General features: G+C 37.5%; 1 protein-coding gene across 4 annotated transcripts in view; it reads right to left on the bottom strand.

The window, feature by feature from the left end:
* NCKAP5 (NCK associated protein 5) overlaps nucleotides 1–12,395 on the bottom strand; it is a 254,198-nt gene that overhangs the window by 55,313 nt on the left and 186,490 nt on the right. For all 4 annotated transcript variants that reach the window (XM_074910863.1, XM_074910864.1, XM_074910866.1 and 1 more), the window contains 4 exons: nucleotides 11,343–11,447; nucleotides 8,001–8,192; nucleotides 3,647–7,500; nucleotides 2,788–2,965 (listed from right to left, as the gene is read on the bottom strand). In XM_074910863.1, the coding sequence (XP_074766964.1) occupies nucleotides 2,788–2,965; nucleotides 3,647–7,500; nucleotides 8,001–8,192; nucleotides 11,343–11,447 (4,329 nt within the window). The remainder of the gene's footprint in view (nucleotides 1–2,787; nucleotides 2,966–3,646; nucleotides 7,501–8,000; nucleotides 8,193–11,342; nucleotides 11,448–12,395) is intronic.

The raw sequence follows: 12,395 nt of genomic DNA, 5'->3' as shown, positions 1-12,395 counted from the left end.
ATGAACACTAACGGGAAGCATATCCCTCTGAAGGTGAATGCACAAGGCTGCCATTGGTGGAACATTGCTTTTTCCATAAATTCAGTGGCAGTCAAGCAATAACGTTCTTTCCATGAACAGAATTCAGAGGTAATTGGTGCATATGTTATGGCATAATAGCGCCCCAAGTCTTTACCTGGCACATCATAAGAGAAGAGACGTAATCATCAAAAATTAAATAGGCTTTAAAGGGAAAACTTGCTAGAAAATTAATGTTAAAAAATGTTATGGCCAGGTTTAAAGAAGCAGTATATGTATGATATGCAGTTTTGAAATACAGCAGATTCAGCACTGAACCCGTACGACTGAATGCACTTTCCATTGTTCAACAAAGAAAAGAAATCTTCTTAGTTTAGGGCTTTTCAAAATATTTATGCTTCTTTCTCCAGAAGCATTAAATTTGTCTTTTTACAAGCAAAAAAATGCACAACAGGCCATTCTACTGCATGTGACCATTTTCAGTCCAGCTATTACCCAGTCTTTTGCAATCTGCTTCAAAGTAAGAATAACTGGAAATGATGGCAATAAGATGCATGAACTTTGAATTTAAAGACTTTCTATTGTTTTTCTTGTAGCAGTTTGGAGGACAAGATGAAATATCACATACTGTGGAATCTTAAGGTATATCTCTTTCATAAATTAGCATTAAGAACTGTAAGCATGGTTTTAATCTTGTTATTCTAGATGTCCTCAGTCTTTTGGCAGTAGATACTTCTTTCAGGAATTAAGTGCCACAGAAAACCACAATATGAAACTCAAAAAAATGAAGCATATAATGTAATTAATCTTCAAAAACAATATAAAAAATATATTCCTGATTTATAAAAAATATATTCACCCTGATTCCCAGTGAACAAAAGTGTGAATGCTATAGGACAGGTAATGCCTTTTCCCCATGACTAACATGTCCTTAAAAACTGAATAGTATAATTAGCATTTCTCCATTATTTATGTATATTAAGGATAATCTTTGTAGTTCTCTGATAAAATGAAGTGTTTCTTGAAGCTATACTTAAAGTCCTAAATGACTATTATTGCTACATTTAGAAAGACTTCACAAAATGACAGACAAAAAGCACAGCAAATTATTGCAGCATTAGAAAATAATAAGTTAGAAATAAATGTGTAGAAGCAATGTGTAGAGTTTTTTGTACTTCTGTACAGTGAAGATATACCCTAAGCTGTCAGGACCATATTAAATGGGGCATAGTTAAACTGAGTGGCTCTGATAAGGGGCTCTGCTTTGCTATCAAAGTTCTAGATCAGTTGGATTGAATTTCCTGCATATTGCACATTTCCAGACTTTCATTCTCTCTGTTTCCTTTCAGTGACACTACAAGGACAGCCTTAGATATGCTTATAATTTGTGGTTTTATAATGCAGGAGACATCTACATTTTCAAAGAAGAGATGATACCACAGGAGTCAGGAAGAAAAAGTTTTCAAACACATTCATTCTGCATATGTTCCCCATAAGTTTTAAAAAATGACCTTGCAGATGTTTTTAGGAAAGATGTCTGCATTGAAGTAGAAAAACATTTGCCTGAAGTCGAAACCATGTGTGAGATACTATAACCTTAAGCATCCTAAACGTCAGTACTAAGCTAAGAGTTTTTCCAGTTCCCATTATGAAGCTTTTTGAAATTCGTTTTACCCTTGAAACACATCCCAAAGAATTTGTATTTCAAATTCTCTCATATGAAATAGTTACATGTGCTGTACTTCGAGAACTCAGTTTTATCAGAACAACAAAAGTAACAGCCTCAACTACATGTTCAGTATTATATTTGGCACAAATTTTCAGACAGTTCTGTGAAAAGTGTGATTACTGTTAATAATCATAATAATATGGTTAAAGCAGCTATCAGGAAAGAGAAAAGAATGCTCACTGAGTTAAAACATCTCTGTTCTCCTGGTACTTGGACTTTAAAACAACACAGGAAAGGCCCTTGCTAGGCAAGAAATTGCTCACTAAATTCTAAGGTTAATTATTAGAAGCTTCACAAGGAAGGGCACCCATTCAACCTGACTTTAGGCTACAATCCTAGACTGCATACGCTTCTTGATGCGGAAAATCTAGCCACTCACATAACCTTTCAAGAACCAGAATCTAGCAGCTAACAGAAAATAAAAAGATTTTTCTCCTAAACTGCAACATTCCTACTCTCTGGGTAAATTAAAGTATCAGGTATAGTTAGTACCTTATTGAGGCATAAAACTAACTACAGGGCATTAACAGGGAGATTTTCCATGGTAGAAAGAGAGACATGGGTCAAATGTACGTTTTTGCTTTTGAAAGACTCTCTCTTAAGTGACAAATATTCCCAAATGTGGTCAAATGCTTTGCTTTTTCCCCGTCAGCAGTGCACTTTTTAGGCTCAATGATTTCTATAATGTTCAGAGGAATGTTCAACGCTGGCATGCAATTTTCAGGGAAAGGGGAAAAAATAAAAAAAAAGAAAATAGTCCTATTATTTCACTCTACTATAGTATGATTATAGCATCGTTGTGCATATATCTCCACTGGAATTGAACTGCCAGCAGAAGCAGTAGAATCTTCATGACTAGCTGTTTAATCTGGCCTACAGTCAAGCTGCTAACTTTTGTATTAATTCACAATTCTCTAGCTACACAAAATCTTTCTGTCATATATAAACAGTTATTATCCTGTTTGTCTGTACTGGCAATAAGGAACACATCCAGAAGTTAAAAACAAGGTAATAATGTTTTCATGTACTAAAGCACTTACCAGGGTCTGATTCTGCATTTCCATATCAGCTTTTGTGTTGCTGTTTTTCTTGTGGTTTCCTTGAGAGCTGATGGAGTTGCCGTGAAGAGAGGAGCCCTGGGAGCTGCCCTTCGACACACTCCTGTAGGAAACATTATTTGATCCACTTTCTGTCTGCTGAGCTGCTTTCTTATCAACTCTGCAGGTAGAGAGTGATTCCTCTGATAAATTACATTGCCCTTCTTCAATCACTCTACTTTTCCATTCCTTTAATGTTTAAAGTAACCTCTCTGTATCTTTCTGTCTCTAGACCTTTGAGTGATAAATGTTTCTAACTAGCCTTGATCAAATCTGTCACTTGCAATTTCAGGTAGTATATCAATTTAGTCTTTCACATATAATGATTTATATTATATTTGGGACTGCTGTGGGGCAAACGTGAAAACACAGTATAACAATTGGTAAGTTCTTCAGTGGCCAAAGGCTGTGGTAGCTGGGAATGTAATTAATTCTGACTAGTTACCAAATAGATGTTTGCTGGCTACAATATATGGAGTACATTAAAACACGTACCTAATTATCCTCTATCTTTACACACCATCTGTCTAGATTCTTGATTTCTGGAATGATCTGAATTTCTATCAACCTGGATGTAACTTGCTATTCTTTAATTTCAAAGGCCATTGGTTTGGTTAACAAAGTAATATGCATGAAAATATCACCTTATTATCAATGCTTTTTCCTGTGAAGTCCTGATAGTATACTCACTGTTTGCTACTATGCATTCTTAGTCTAACAGGAACATACAGTGAATTTAGCATCTGGGCACCTGTAAAGCTACAGTGTAAAACACATCCTAAATTGTGTTCCAGAGTTTTACCTGTTTAAAAGCTCTTTCATAAAACTGTCTTTTGGTGAGTATGCAGCTGTGGTGGAACCTTTGCCTTGTTCACACACAATCTCACTAGGCGTGTCTGGTGACGGTTTTGTAATTTTGCTTTCCATGACATCAGCTAAAAAGTCACCGTTGTCTGTTTTCCTGTTAATTTCATTTTCCATGTCACAGTGTTGTTCAGTTTTCTTTTTTTCTTTTCTTCTTTCTAATTTTGCCTGCTTAATTCCAAATCCTGAAACTTTTACATCTTTTTTTTCTACCTTTGTTTTAGGAACATCAGTTTTCCTGTTACTCAGTGCTGGGAGCTTACTCTTTCGAAAGCCAAACCAACTAGCTATAGAGGGACCAGTTTTTTGTTTAGTCTCTGCAGTGGGAGATTTGGTTTGTCCCTGACCCTTTTGCACATTTTCTTGGATGCACAACATGACTTTCTCCTCTATTGTAGGTTGTAGAGCCGGTGAACTCAAAACATCAGTAACCTTTTCAGAGGCTTCTGCTAACTTTAAAGACATTTGCTGTCTTCGTGACTTTGTTGCTTCCAATTTATGAGGACACTTTATTCCATCTGAGCTCTGAAACGATGAAATTTGTTTGGAAGATACAGTAGATGATGCATCTAACTCCAATTCTGCTGGCAGAACACTTTTTTTACTCAGAGCTTCGTGTTTAAAAGTTTCAGTGCTTTTCTCACTCTGGACAGATAGACTGCGTGCATCTTTCTGAGAAAATGGTTTGTTTCCATCACATTTTGAAGTGTTGGGAAACAAGTCCACTTTTGAAGACGATCTGAAGGGCAGTTTGCTTGGGCTTCCATGCTGGCTATTGCAATTACTTGTATTTCCAAGAGGACCCTGTCTAGAGGAAGAATTTTCTGTGGTTTTAGGAGTATATGAAAAAGTCTCTGGTGTCACTGCTGACCCAGGAATGGCCTTGATTTGAAGTCCTTCCATGGCAGAGTTCTGCCTTGTTAGAGAATTTCCTCTATCAGAAGTGTTTGTAATAATCTGAGTCCGTACTTTTCCGAGACCTTCTGTCACAGGGACAGATGGCTTTTCCCCAGTATGAATGCTAAAACTCTGACTACGAGCTTTTGCCCCATTCATGCCCAGAGCTGGCTTCAAGTGCGACTTGTTGCTAGAAGAAACAGATCTCTTCACTAATTTGTTTTCTAATCCATCTACTCTGTCTACCACCAAGTTGCAGTCTTCATGTGAATGAGGTGATGCTGTATCCATGCCAAGTGCCCCAGTAAAATTATTTTTTACTTCAGTATCAGACTTAGAGTCTTTTAATTCAACATCCATTGCACCTCTAGTGGTTACACATGTAGATTCATTTTGCTTGTACTTACTTGAACTCACATTACTTTTGGAAGCTGCATTTATACTGTCTTTTTCCTGCTTCCCTGGTACAGTAGAGCTCTTTCGGAGAAGCTGGGGAGATTTGACAAATAATTTCAGTCCTACAGGGAGACGAGTTTTCATTCCTTTCTCATTACAGTTTTGGGTACCATGTGCGGTGTCACTACCATGAAACAGTGTTGACAACGGGGAATTGTTTACCTGAGATAATAAAGGCTCACTTGTGCTTGTTGTATGACATTGAGGAGTTGCAGGGAGAATGTTTGGCATCTTTTGTGGATGATCCACCCCACTGTCACTGGAAATATCTTTTTTGCTGGAATATGTGTCTTGTGACAAAGTTGTTTCCAGTGACGGATAACCTAGAGAAGAGGATCTGGCTGTTTGAAAATCTGTGTTGGAAAATTCACAATTCCTGTGGAGACCCAGCTGATTAGGGTTTTTTGGGCAGACTTGCTTTGTGGAAACTTTGGAAAGTCCTTGGCATGCACTATGGGGTTGCTGAGATATGCACTTATTTTGCATAATTGCTTCTGCATTTTCTTGAAGGCAAGATAATTCAATTTTGGCCCCAGAAGATACATTTTTCACTTGCATTTCATGACTAGATTGATTATGAAAGCCAGAGTTCACAGTTCCTTTTAATGGTGATGACTTCAGTATATTTTTTGCTGTTTCACTGGGAGCAGCTCCTCCTAACTTTACTGCTACAGGTGGTGAATGAGCATAACTAGGCCGAATCAACAGGGATGTTGACCTGCCTGGAGGAAGGGGTGGGGATGGTGATCGGGCTTCTACAGTTGCTAAATCACAATGAAAGTCTCTGGTTGGAGGTTCTCCATAGTCACTGGGCTCTGTAAGGTGCTGAGGCAACAGTGGTGATGCTGGACTCTGACTCTTTGGATACTTTGACCCACTGCCTCTGCTTGGACGTTTCAAGCCAGGCAGAAGGTGGGCAGGGGGCTTTGGCACCTGGAAGTCGACTTTTGAGTCAAAATTACGAGGTGGGCTTTGTGCCTTTTTGAATCTTGAAAGCTTTACAGGTGGCAGAGCAGGTGATTTTTCAAGGGTTGCAGAGCCCACTGGTTGAGGTATAGATGCCTCCTCACCCTCCATCATAGCAGATTTTTGTGGAGAAAATTTACCTCTGCTAGGTATTTTAGTCAAGTTTGGCTTTTGATTGATTCCTGCAAGCACAGTGGAGCTTGAATTGGCCTTGTATGAGACATCATACACTGGTTTCACTAGTTTTTGTCGTGGAGTATTTTGCAGTGTCACTCTTCCACATTGTGAAGATTCACTGCAGGTTATGGGGACAACTGTATTTTTATTACCTGTATTATCTGCAACAATCTGTTTCTCAGTTTCATCTTCAGGTCTCTCTAAAGCAGTGTAGTTTCTAGCATTTGTTCCTGTCTGCAAATCAGTCATTCCCTGAGGTATAAGTTCAGTATATTCTGTACTGGACCTCGTTTGTGCCTGGTTGATTGAAATTTCATTTCTTGTTACAGTGACAACTCCAGTTTGATGTGAGCTGAATTCAATAGGCTCACCATCCTCAGCATCAAATATTATGGTAATGCACTCTTCAGAAGAGGTCTTTTTTATAACCTTTTGTTGTTTAATGAAATTACATGTCTTTGGCCTAATGTCTGAGTGAGCAGATACTCGTTTTTCCTCTTTATCAGTAGATACAAACTGAGAATTCTCTGTTACTTTAAGCATGTCAGAGGTCTTTGTGTACTTCTCATTAAAAGGAGTTGCTAATAAATCTGATGGACTTTTCTCATCACTGCTTTCTATATGCAATTCATCCAAGACTTCATTGTCATCAGTATCTGAAAGTTGAAAATTAAGGTCCTTCCAGCCTTTATTAGCATGGCTTTGATTTAACTGTAACTCAGGCAGCTTTGCTCTGGTGCACGATTTTACTTCTGCCTGAAATCCACTGACAAAACTAGTCAATTTTTCAGGTCTTTCTTTTGAATTAAAATATGAACTTCTTTCTGGTAAATGTTTCTTATTAGGATCCCAGTCAAAGAGACTGTCAGAAATGCTGTGAGTTAATTTGTTACCATAGGTCCTGCAGTCTTTGCTTGGTACTTCCTGCAGCAACAGTAAGGATGAAGAGTCATCATCTGCATCATCATGCGAATCTGAATCATAAGAGAAAGTTTTGTTATGTTCAATGCAAATACTTCCCATTTCCATTGGCTTACAATGAGTCTGTTCATTATGGCTGCCACATTTAACTCCAGGGGAATATATTCCTTCATTGGAGTTCATGCAATCTTTGTAACCCCATTTTGATATTACTGAAGATGATTCAAGTAGTATTTTTTGCTTCTGTAATTTCTTCAGCCCTTCTAAGATATGATTTTCCTTGATACGAGTTGGAGGTAGATCATCTGCAGGACTTGAGAGGTTGCTTGGGAGCGAAGACCCAATGCTTATTCTTTTATCCCAGCTCATAGATGACTGTTAAAACAAAACAAAACTCACATATTACTCACAAGTGCTGTTATAAAAAGCGTTACCATTTTAGTAAAGAGATTTAGGAGTTGCATAGGGCATTACATTTCATCCATTGCTATTAATAGCAATGTTCTTTTTTAATAAAGGATTTCATAGTGGTGTGAAGGCTGCAGTGAAAGCACCTCAAGGAAGAACAATATGAATGGAAGGATTAAGATAAAGAAGAAGAACAATTTGGATTGTGAAAGACAGAATAAATGTCAGAATAAATGAGGAAACTGTGAGCAAATTGGAGTGATAAAGGAATTGTTAACAAAAATTAAAAGAGACTGAGAGGGAGTAAGACATTGGGGAGAGGAGCCTTACTGAGTTTAGTGACAACTGTTTTAAACATAAAAGAGAGAAGAAAGTGGAAAAAAAAAATCCAAGATAGACAGCTTTTCAATTCATCTTGCTTCATATGAATTTAAGATAATATATGAGAGAAAATTAATTTGATTTACCCTTTTGCTGCATGTCTTTCCATCATTCCAAGTGTAGGAGGAACCACTGGAATATTCACTGCAAGCACTTGAGAGGGAGAGTTCACTGCTACTGCAGCTGCTCCGGGGATACAGGCGGCTAGGACCTGTCATATTTAATTGACCCTGGCATTTCAACACAGGTATACTGGATTTCACGTTCTTCTGGCATTCCTAAAATATGAGAAGAAATAGAAATATCTTATGTGTGGAAAAAAAGCACTTCCCCTTGATTAAGAAGGACAAAGAAAAAGCAAGTCAGCTACCTGCACCTTCCTGTTGTGCCATTAATACCTGGTGAATTTAATACAGAGAACTAAATTTAAAATTGTTAACACTTTCATTTGGCGGTGGAAAAATCCACAATCCTCCACGTTTTCTTCTTTATTCTTGAGCCAGTATTCTGCTCTTCTTTTGCTAAAGATTATTCTGAGTCTATTTGAATTATGCTTTGTACATAAGCAGTGTGCTCCAGTAAGATACAGACAACAAAGTTATAAGAATACAAGTACATCTTGACAACTGCATTATAGCCCTACAATGTAACAGATGAGGCTGTACACCCTGGACAAGGTAAATTAATTTAGTATCCCAACCAGAATGTCCACTGAGAATGGAATCTCTCCATTACAGTCTAATTTTGGTCTCCTATCTAGTTCAAAGCTTTGTCTAAGAAACTCTCTGACGTAGGACAATCCATCTTTGTGTCGCTTGCAGACAGTTGAAGCCTCTTGCTTATGCAATTTATTGACACTTTATGGCTGCCTTTAGTACTTGTGTAGTTATCGCCCCTCTCCAAATGCAATTTCAGCTGACTGTGACTAAGTGCCAGCTTTGAGGAAAAGAGTAATGAAGAGCAGATAGCACTTTAGGTAAAATATTAAACCTCTGTAGAAGTATCTAGGATGCCTTTAATTTGTTTTCAAACTAATACTCTTGTGCCTAACAGTGTTAGAGCTTCTTTAATGTTAAGTGCCTGCACCATTCTGTTATACTATTCTCCAGTTTCCTTACAGAATCAGAGATATTCTTAATTACCAGGAACACCAGACAGAGTGACGTGACTCTCTTTCATAAAACTTTGCTTTAGATTTCATTAAGACAAGCTCAGACAATATTTACTGATTTGTTAATGTAGATATTTCCTAAATTAATTTTGCTTAGATGAAAATTTTACCTTTATATTCAGGAAGGAAGACACAAGAAATATAAAGTTATTTAATCCACAACACAATTACCAAATCTGTATATGCAGTAGACACAGCTTCTTCATGCAAATCTCTGGAAAAATGCTCAGTTTGTAGGCACTTTTCATACCCTAACATGTTTGTTGGCCTTCTGCTAATTTCTTCCACTTATTACCCCATGTCCTCCCATTTATTACTACTAGGGTTGAACCTTTTTTCAGTTAAATGGGAGAGAGCAGAATTTTTACTGCTGAGGAGTTCATCAGTACAGCTGTTCATTGCTCAACTGACATAATAATGTTCTGTTTCTGACAAACGTAACTACAGGGCAAATCATTACTCTCTGTCACAGGCAAAACCTATGAATGGGAAAATCATTTAAAGGTAGCAAGAGCACATTTCACCTCTGGGAGTTATTGGTACATGTTCTCCTAGGAAGTCAAATGGATGCAGGAGGAATAGCCTTTAAATACACTGGATACCCTGGCTCTGGGAAGAATACATCTTTCAGCATCAGAAGCAGGCTGATGTCTGTGGTTTTGGCTCTGAAACAGACTTTCTCGCTTTGTTGAGACAAATTACTCTTTATTTCTGACATCATGGTTCCCATGGGAGACCCTCTCTCATCAGCTTTCTCAGCTCTGACGGTGTCACTCCCTGTAAGGTTGACTGTACAGAGGCCGATGGCAGCATCCGCTTGTTCTGGCTATTTCGTTGCCTTTCTGCTGTGGCATTGGGAAAACATGTCATGTCAAATTTCTGCCCTTTATACTAGGCTATGTCCCAGTCATCATGGTGTTTAAGGGAAGGATGCCTGTAAAATCCTTTCCTATAAGAATCTCCTGTAGGAGACAAGAGGAGATCACAGAATACTGACAATACTGCCTTCCCTTCCTGTCATCTTCAGCTGGCCTAAGAGCCTTTCCATCCCCTCTCCTCGTTTCCTTTGCACCTAAAGAGAGGAGAGAGGCATTTGGTCCTACGGTTTGAGCAATGGGAAAAATGGAGATATCTAAGCAAAGAAAAAGGACAGTATATTACTATATTCATCTTTATTGTTTAAGAGATGAGAAAATGTGCAAAAAATATCACACCATTACAGATTCTGAAGTAGGATACCTACCACATTTCTAGATTGCATTCAGACCACTAAAGAGAGAGTGGAATTTTCTCCTGCAATTTGCCTTTATTCTCTAAATTATCTGAGAAAGTACTTTGAATAGTGTGTTTATGATGCATTAATTAAATATATTTAACTTGCATATGGGTCTATTAAGTGACATGGCAAAATTTTAGTTTTTTGCAATCACGACTCTTAATTTATTACCTTTAATGAAATTAGAGTAAAAAGGCCTGAATGTAGTATTACAATTGAAATACATAATTTTTGCTAGAAATCACAGAAAATTGTAAGAATCACACTATTAAAGACATAAAACTCTATATTAGAAAACCCTAACCTGAAGGCTTAATTACATATAATGCAAAGGGTTGTTAGCATTTTTGTGAGCCTTTGAAACAATGCCTTTTCATTAAAGTATGTATTACAAAGGAGATTACATTTTCGTTGACACTACTATACTTCAAGATCAAAGGCACATACAGGTTCAATGTTCTGTTCTTGTCCTTTTTGTTTCCCTCTATCTTTATGTGACTTTTGTTTTTTAAGCTACTTTTCTCTTTGACAATGAAACATGAAAGCCACACTGGCTAACATTTTGCCAAATAAGCACAAAGCTAACCCCATCTAAAAAAAAAAATGCAGAGCCCATGAATTTTTAAAAGTTCATACATAATATATCATAAAAGTAGGATGAATAATACTGTGTATGGGCTTTAATAAAAAGCTCCTTGACCATTTCTCAGAGATCCTGAGATGTAATCAATACCCAAAAAGGTATACTGGGGGCATTGCTAAGATTTATGCTTTTTGGCACAGAGTGACACTATCTGCTTACTATATCAACTGAGGACACAATATTGAATTTCAGAGAACAGAAGGAAGAAGAAGTATTGTTATCTGCCTCAACAGTGTTTCAATTCAGAGATCAGCTTTATGGCTCATCCCTGACATCAGACTTCAGAGGGGAAAAGGAGGGTTCCAAATGAGGGGTACAAGGAAGGCACAAAAACTCACGTGAATCTGAACATCAGCAGTTCGAGACTGCATCAGGCTTCTGTTTCGTTCTACTTCTGAAAGTAAATCCCCAGGTGAGAGGTCTAAGATGCGTGAATGGAGTTTCTGGGGGGGCAGAAGGGAATGAGAAAAGCATAAGCATTTGCCAAATATGAAGCAGATCAGCACTTTTAAAATTCCAAACTCTTGTTAAATTTCAAGGGAAATGAAGACCCCGAGGTACACGAGGATTTGTTCTAATTTGAAACGTTGCCCTTTGTGCTTACTTTGTCTAAGACTTCCTGTCTGCAGAACAGATCATTCTTCATTCAAAACAAACTCTACTTTTTCTTCTAGTCACTGTTTTGCAACTTATCATTACTTCACATGCAACAATGACAAATGAACACAAGCCTCACCATTATCCACAGAGTTTGACAGGTTTCAGGAAGAAAGCATAAAAATGAACTACAAAATTAACATTTATAAATCAATCAACATGTTAATGTTGTTTTATTTACGAGCTGTTACACTTTGAGTGAATCATTGCAAAAGTGACCCTATTTTTAAACAGCATTGATCTGCTGAAGGCCTCCTTTGCACACATTTTAACTCAAAGTCATTAATGTCATCTGTTAGGAACAATTAATGTGAATAGAAAATAATTGCATCAGGGAGCTAGGGACTCAGAGGAATTTGTGCATTAATATTCACATGCTGTTCGATTATATACACAGTTCTTTTTTCAGTTTTTCATGGAAGGATGGCTAAGCTTGTGCCTTTTCCTCCATGTCCACCTGTATACTAATTACTAAGGCTTTCAGTGTGCATTAAGTCTGATTTGTTTTAATTACAGTTTCAATAAAATCCATGATTTATGTGAATGTCTTGGCCGATGACTCCAAAAGAAAAGAATATCTGCAGTCTTGTCAGTCATTGGACCAACATATCATGTAACAGGCAGTATAGATCTGACTCACAGTCCATTGAAATCAATGAAAAAGGACTTTCAAAACAAAACTAAAGGACTTTGGATCAGGCTCTTTTCATTTTCCCATAAATTCTCCAGGCTTG

The sequence above is a fragment of the Athene noctua genome, chromosome 7 (assembly GCF_965140245.1).
Source record: "Athene noctua chromosome 7, bAthNoc1.hap1.1, whole genome shotgun sequence".
Taxonomy (NCBI): domain Eukaryota; kingdom Metazoa; phylum Chordata; class Aves; order Strigiformes; family Strigidae; genus Athene; species Athene noctua.
Note: the sequence above shows the minus strand (reverse complement) of the source record. Positions and strands in the feature narration are given on the sequence as shown.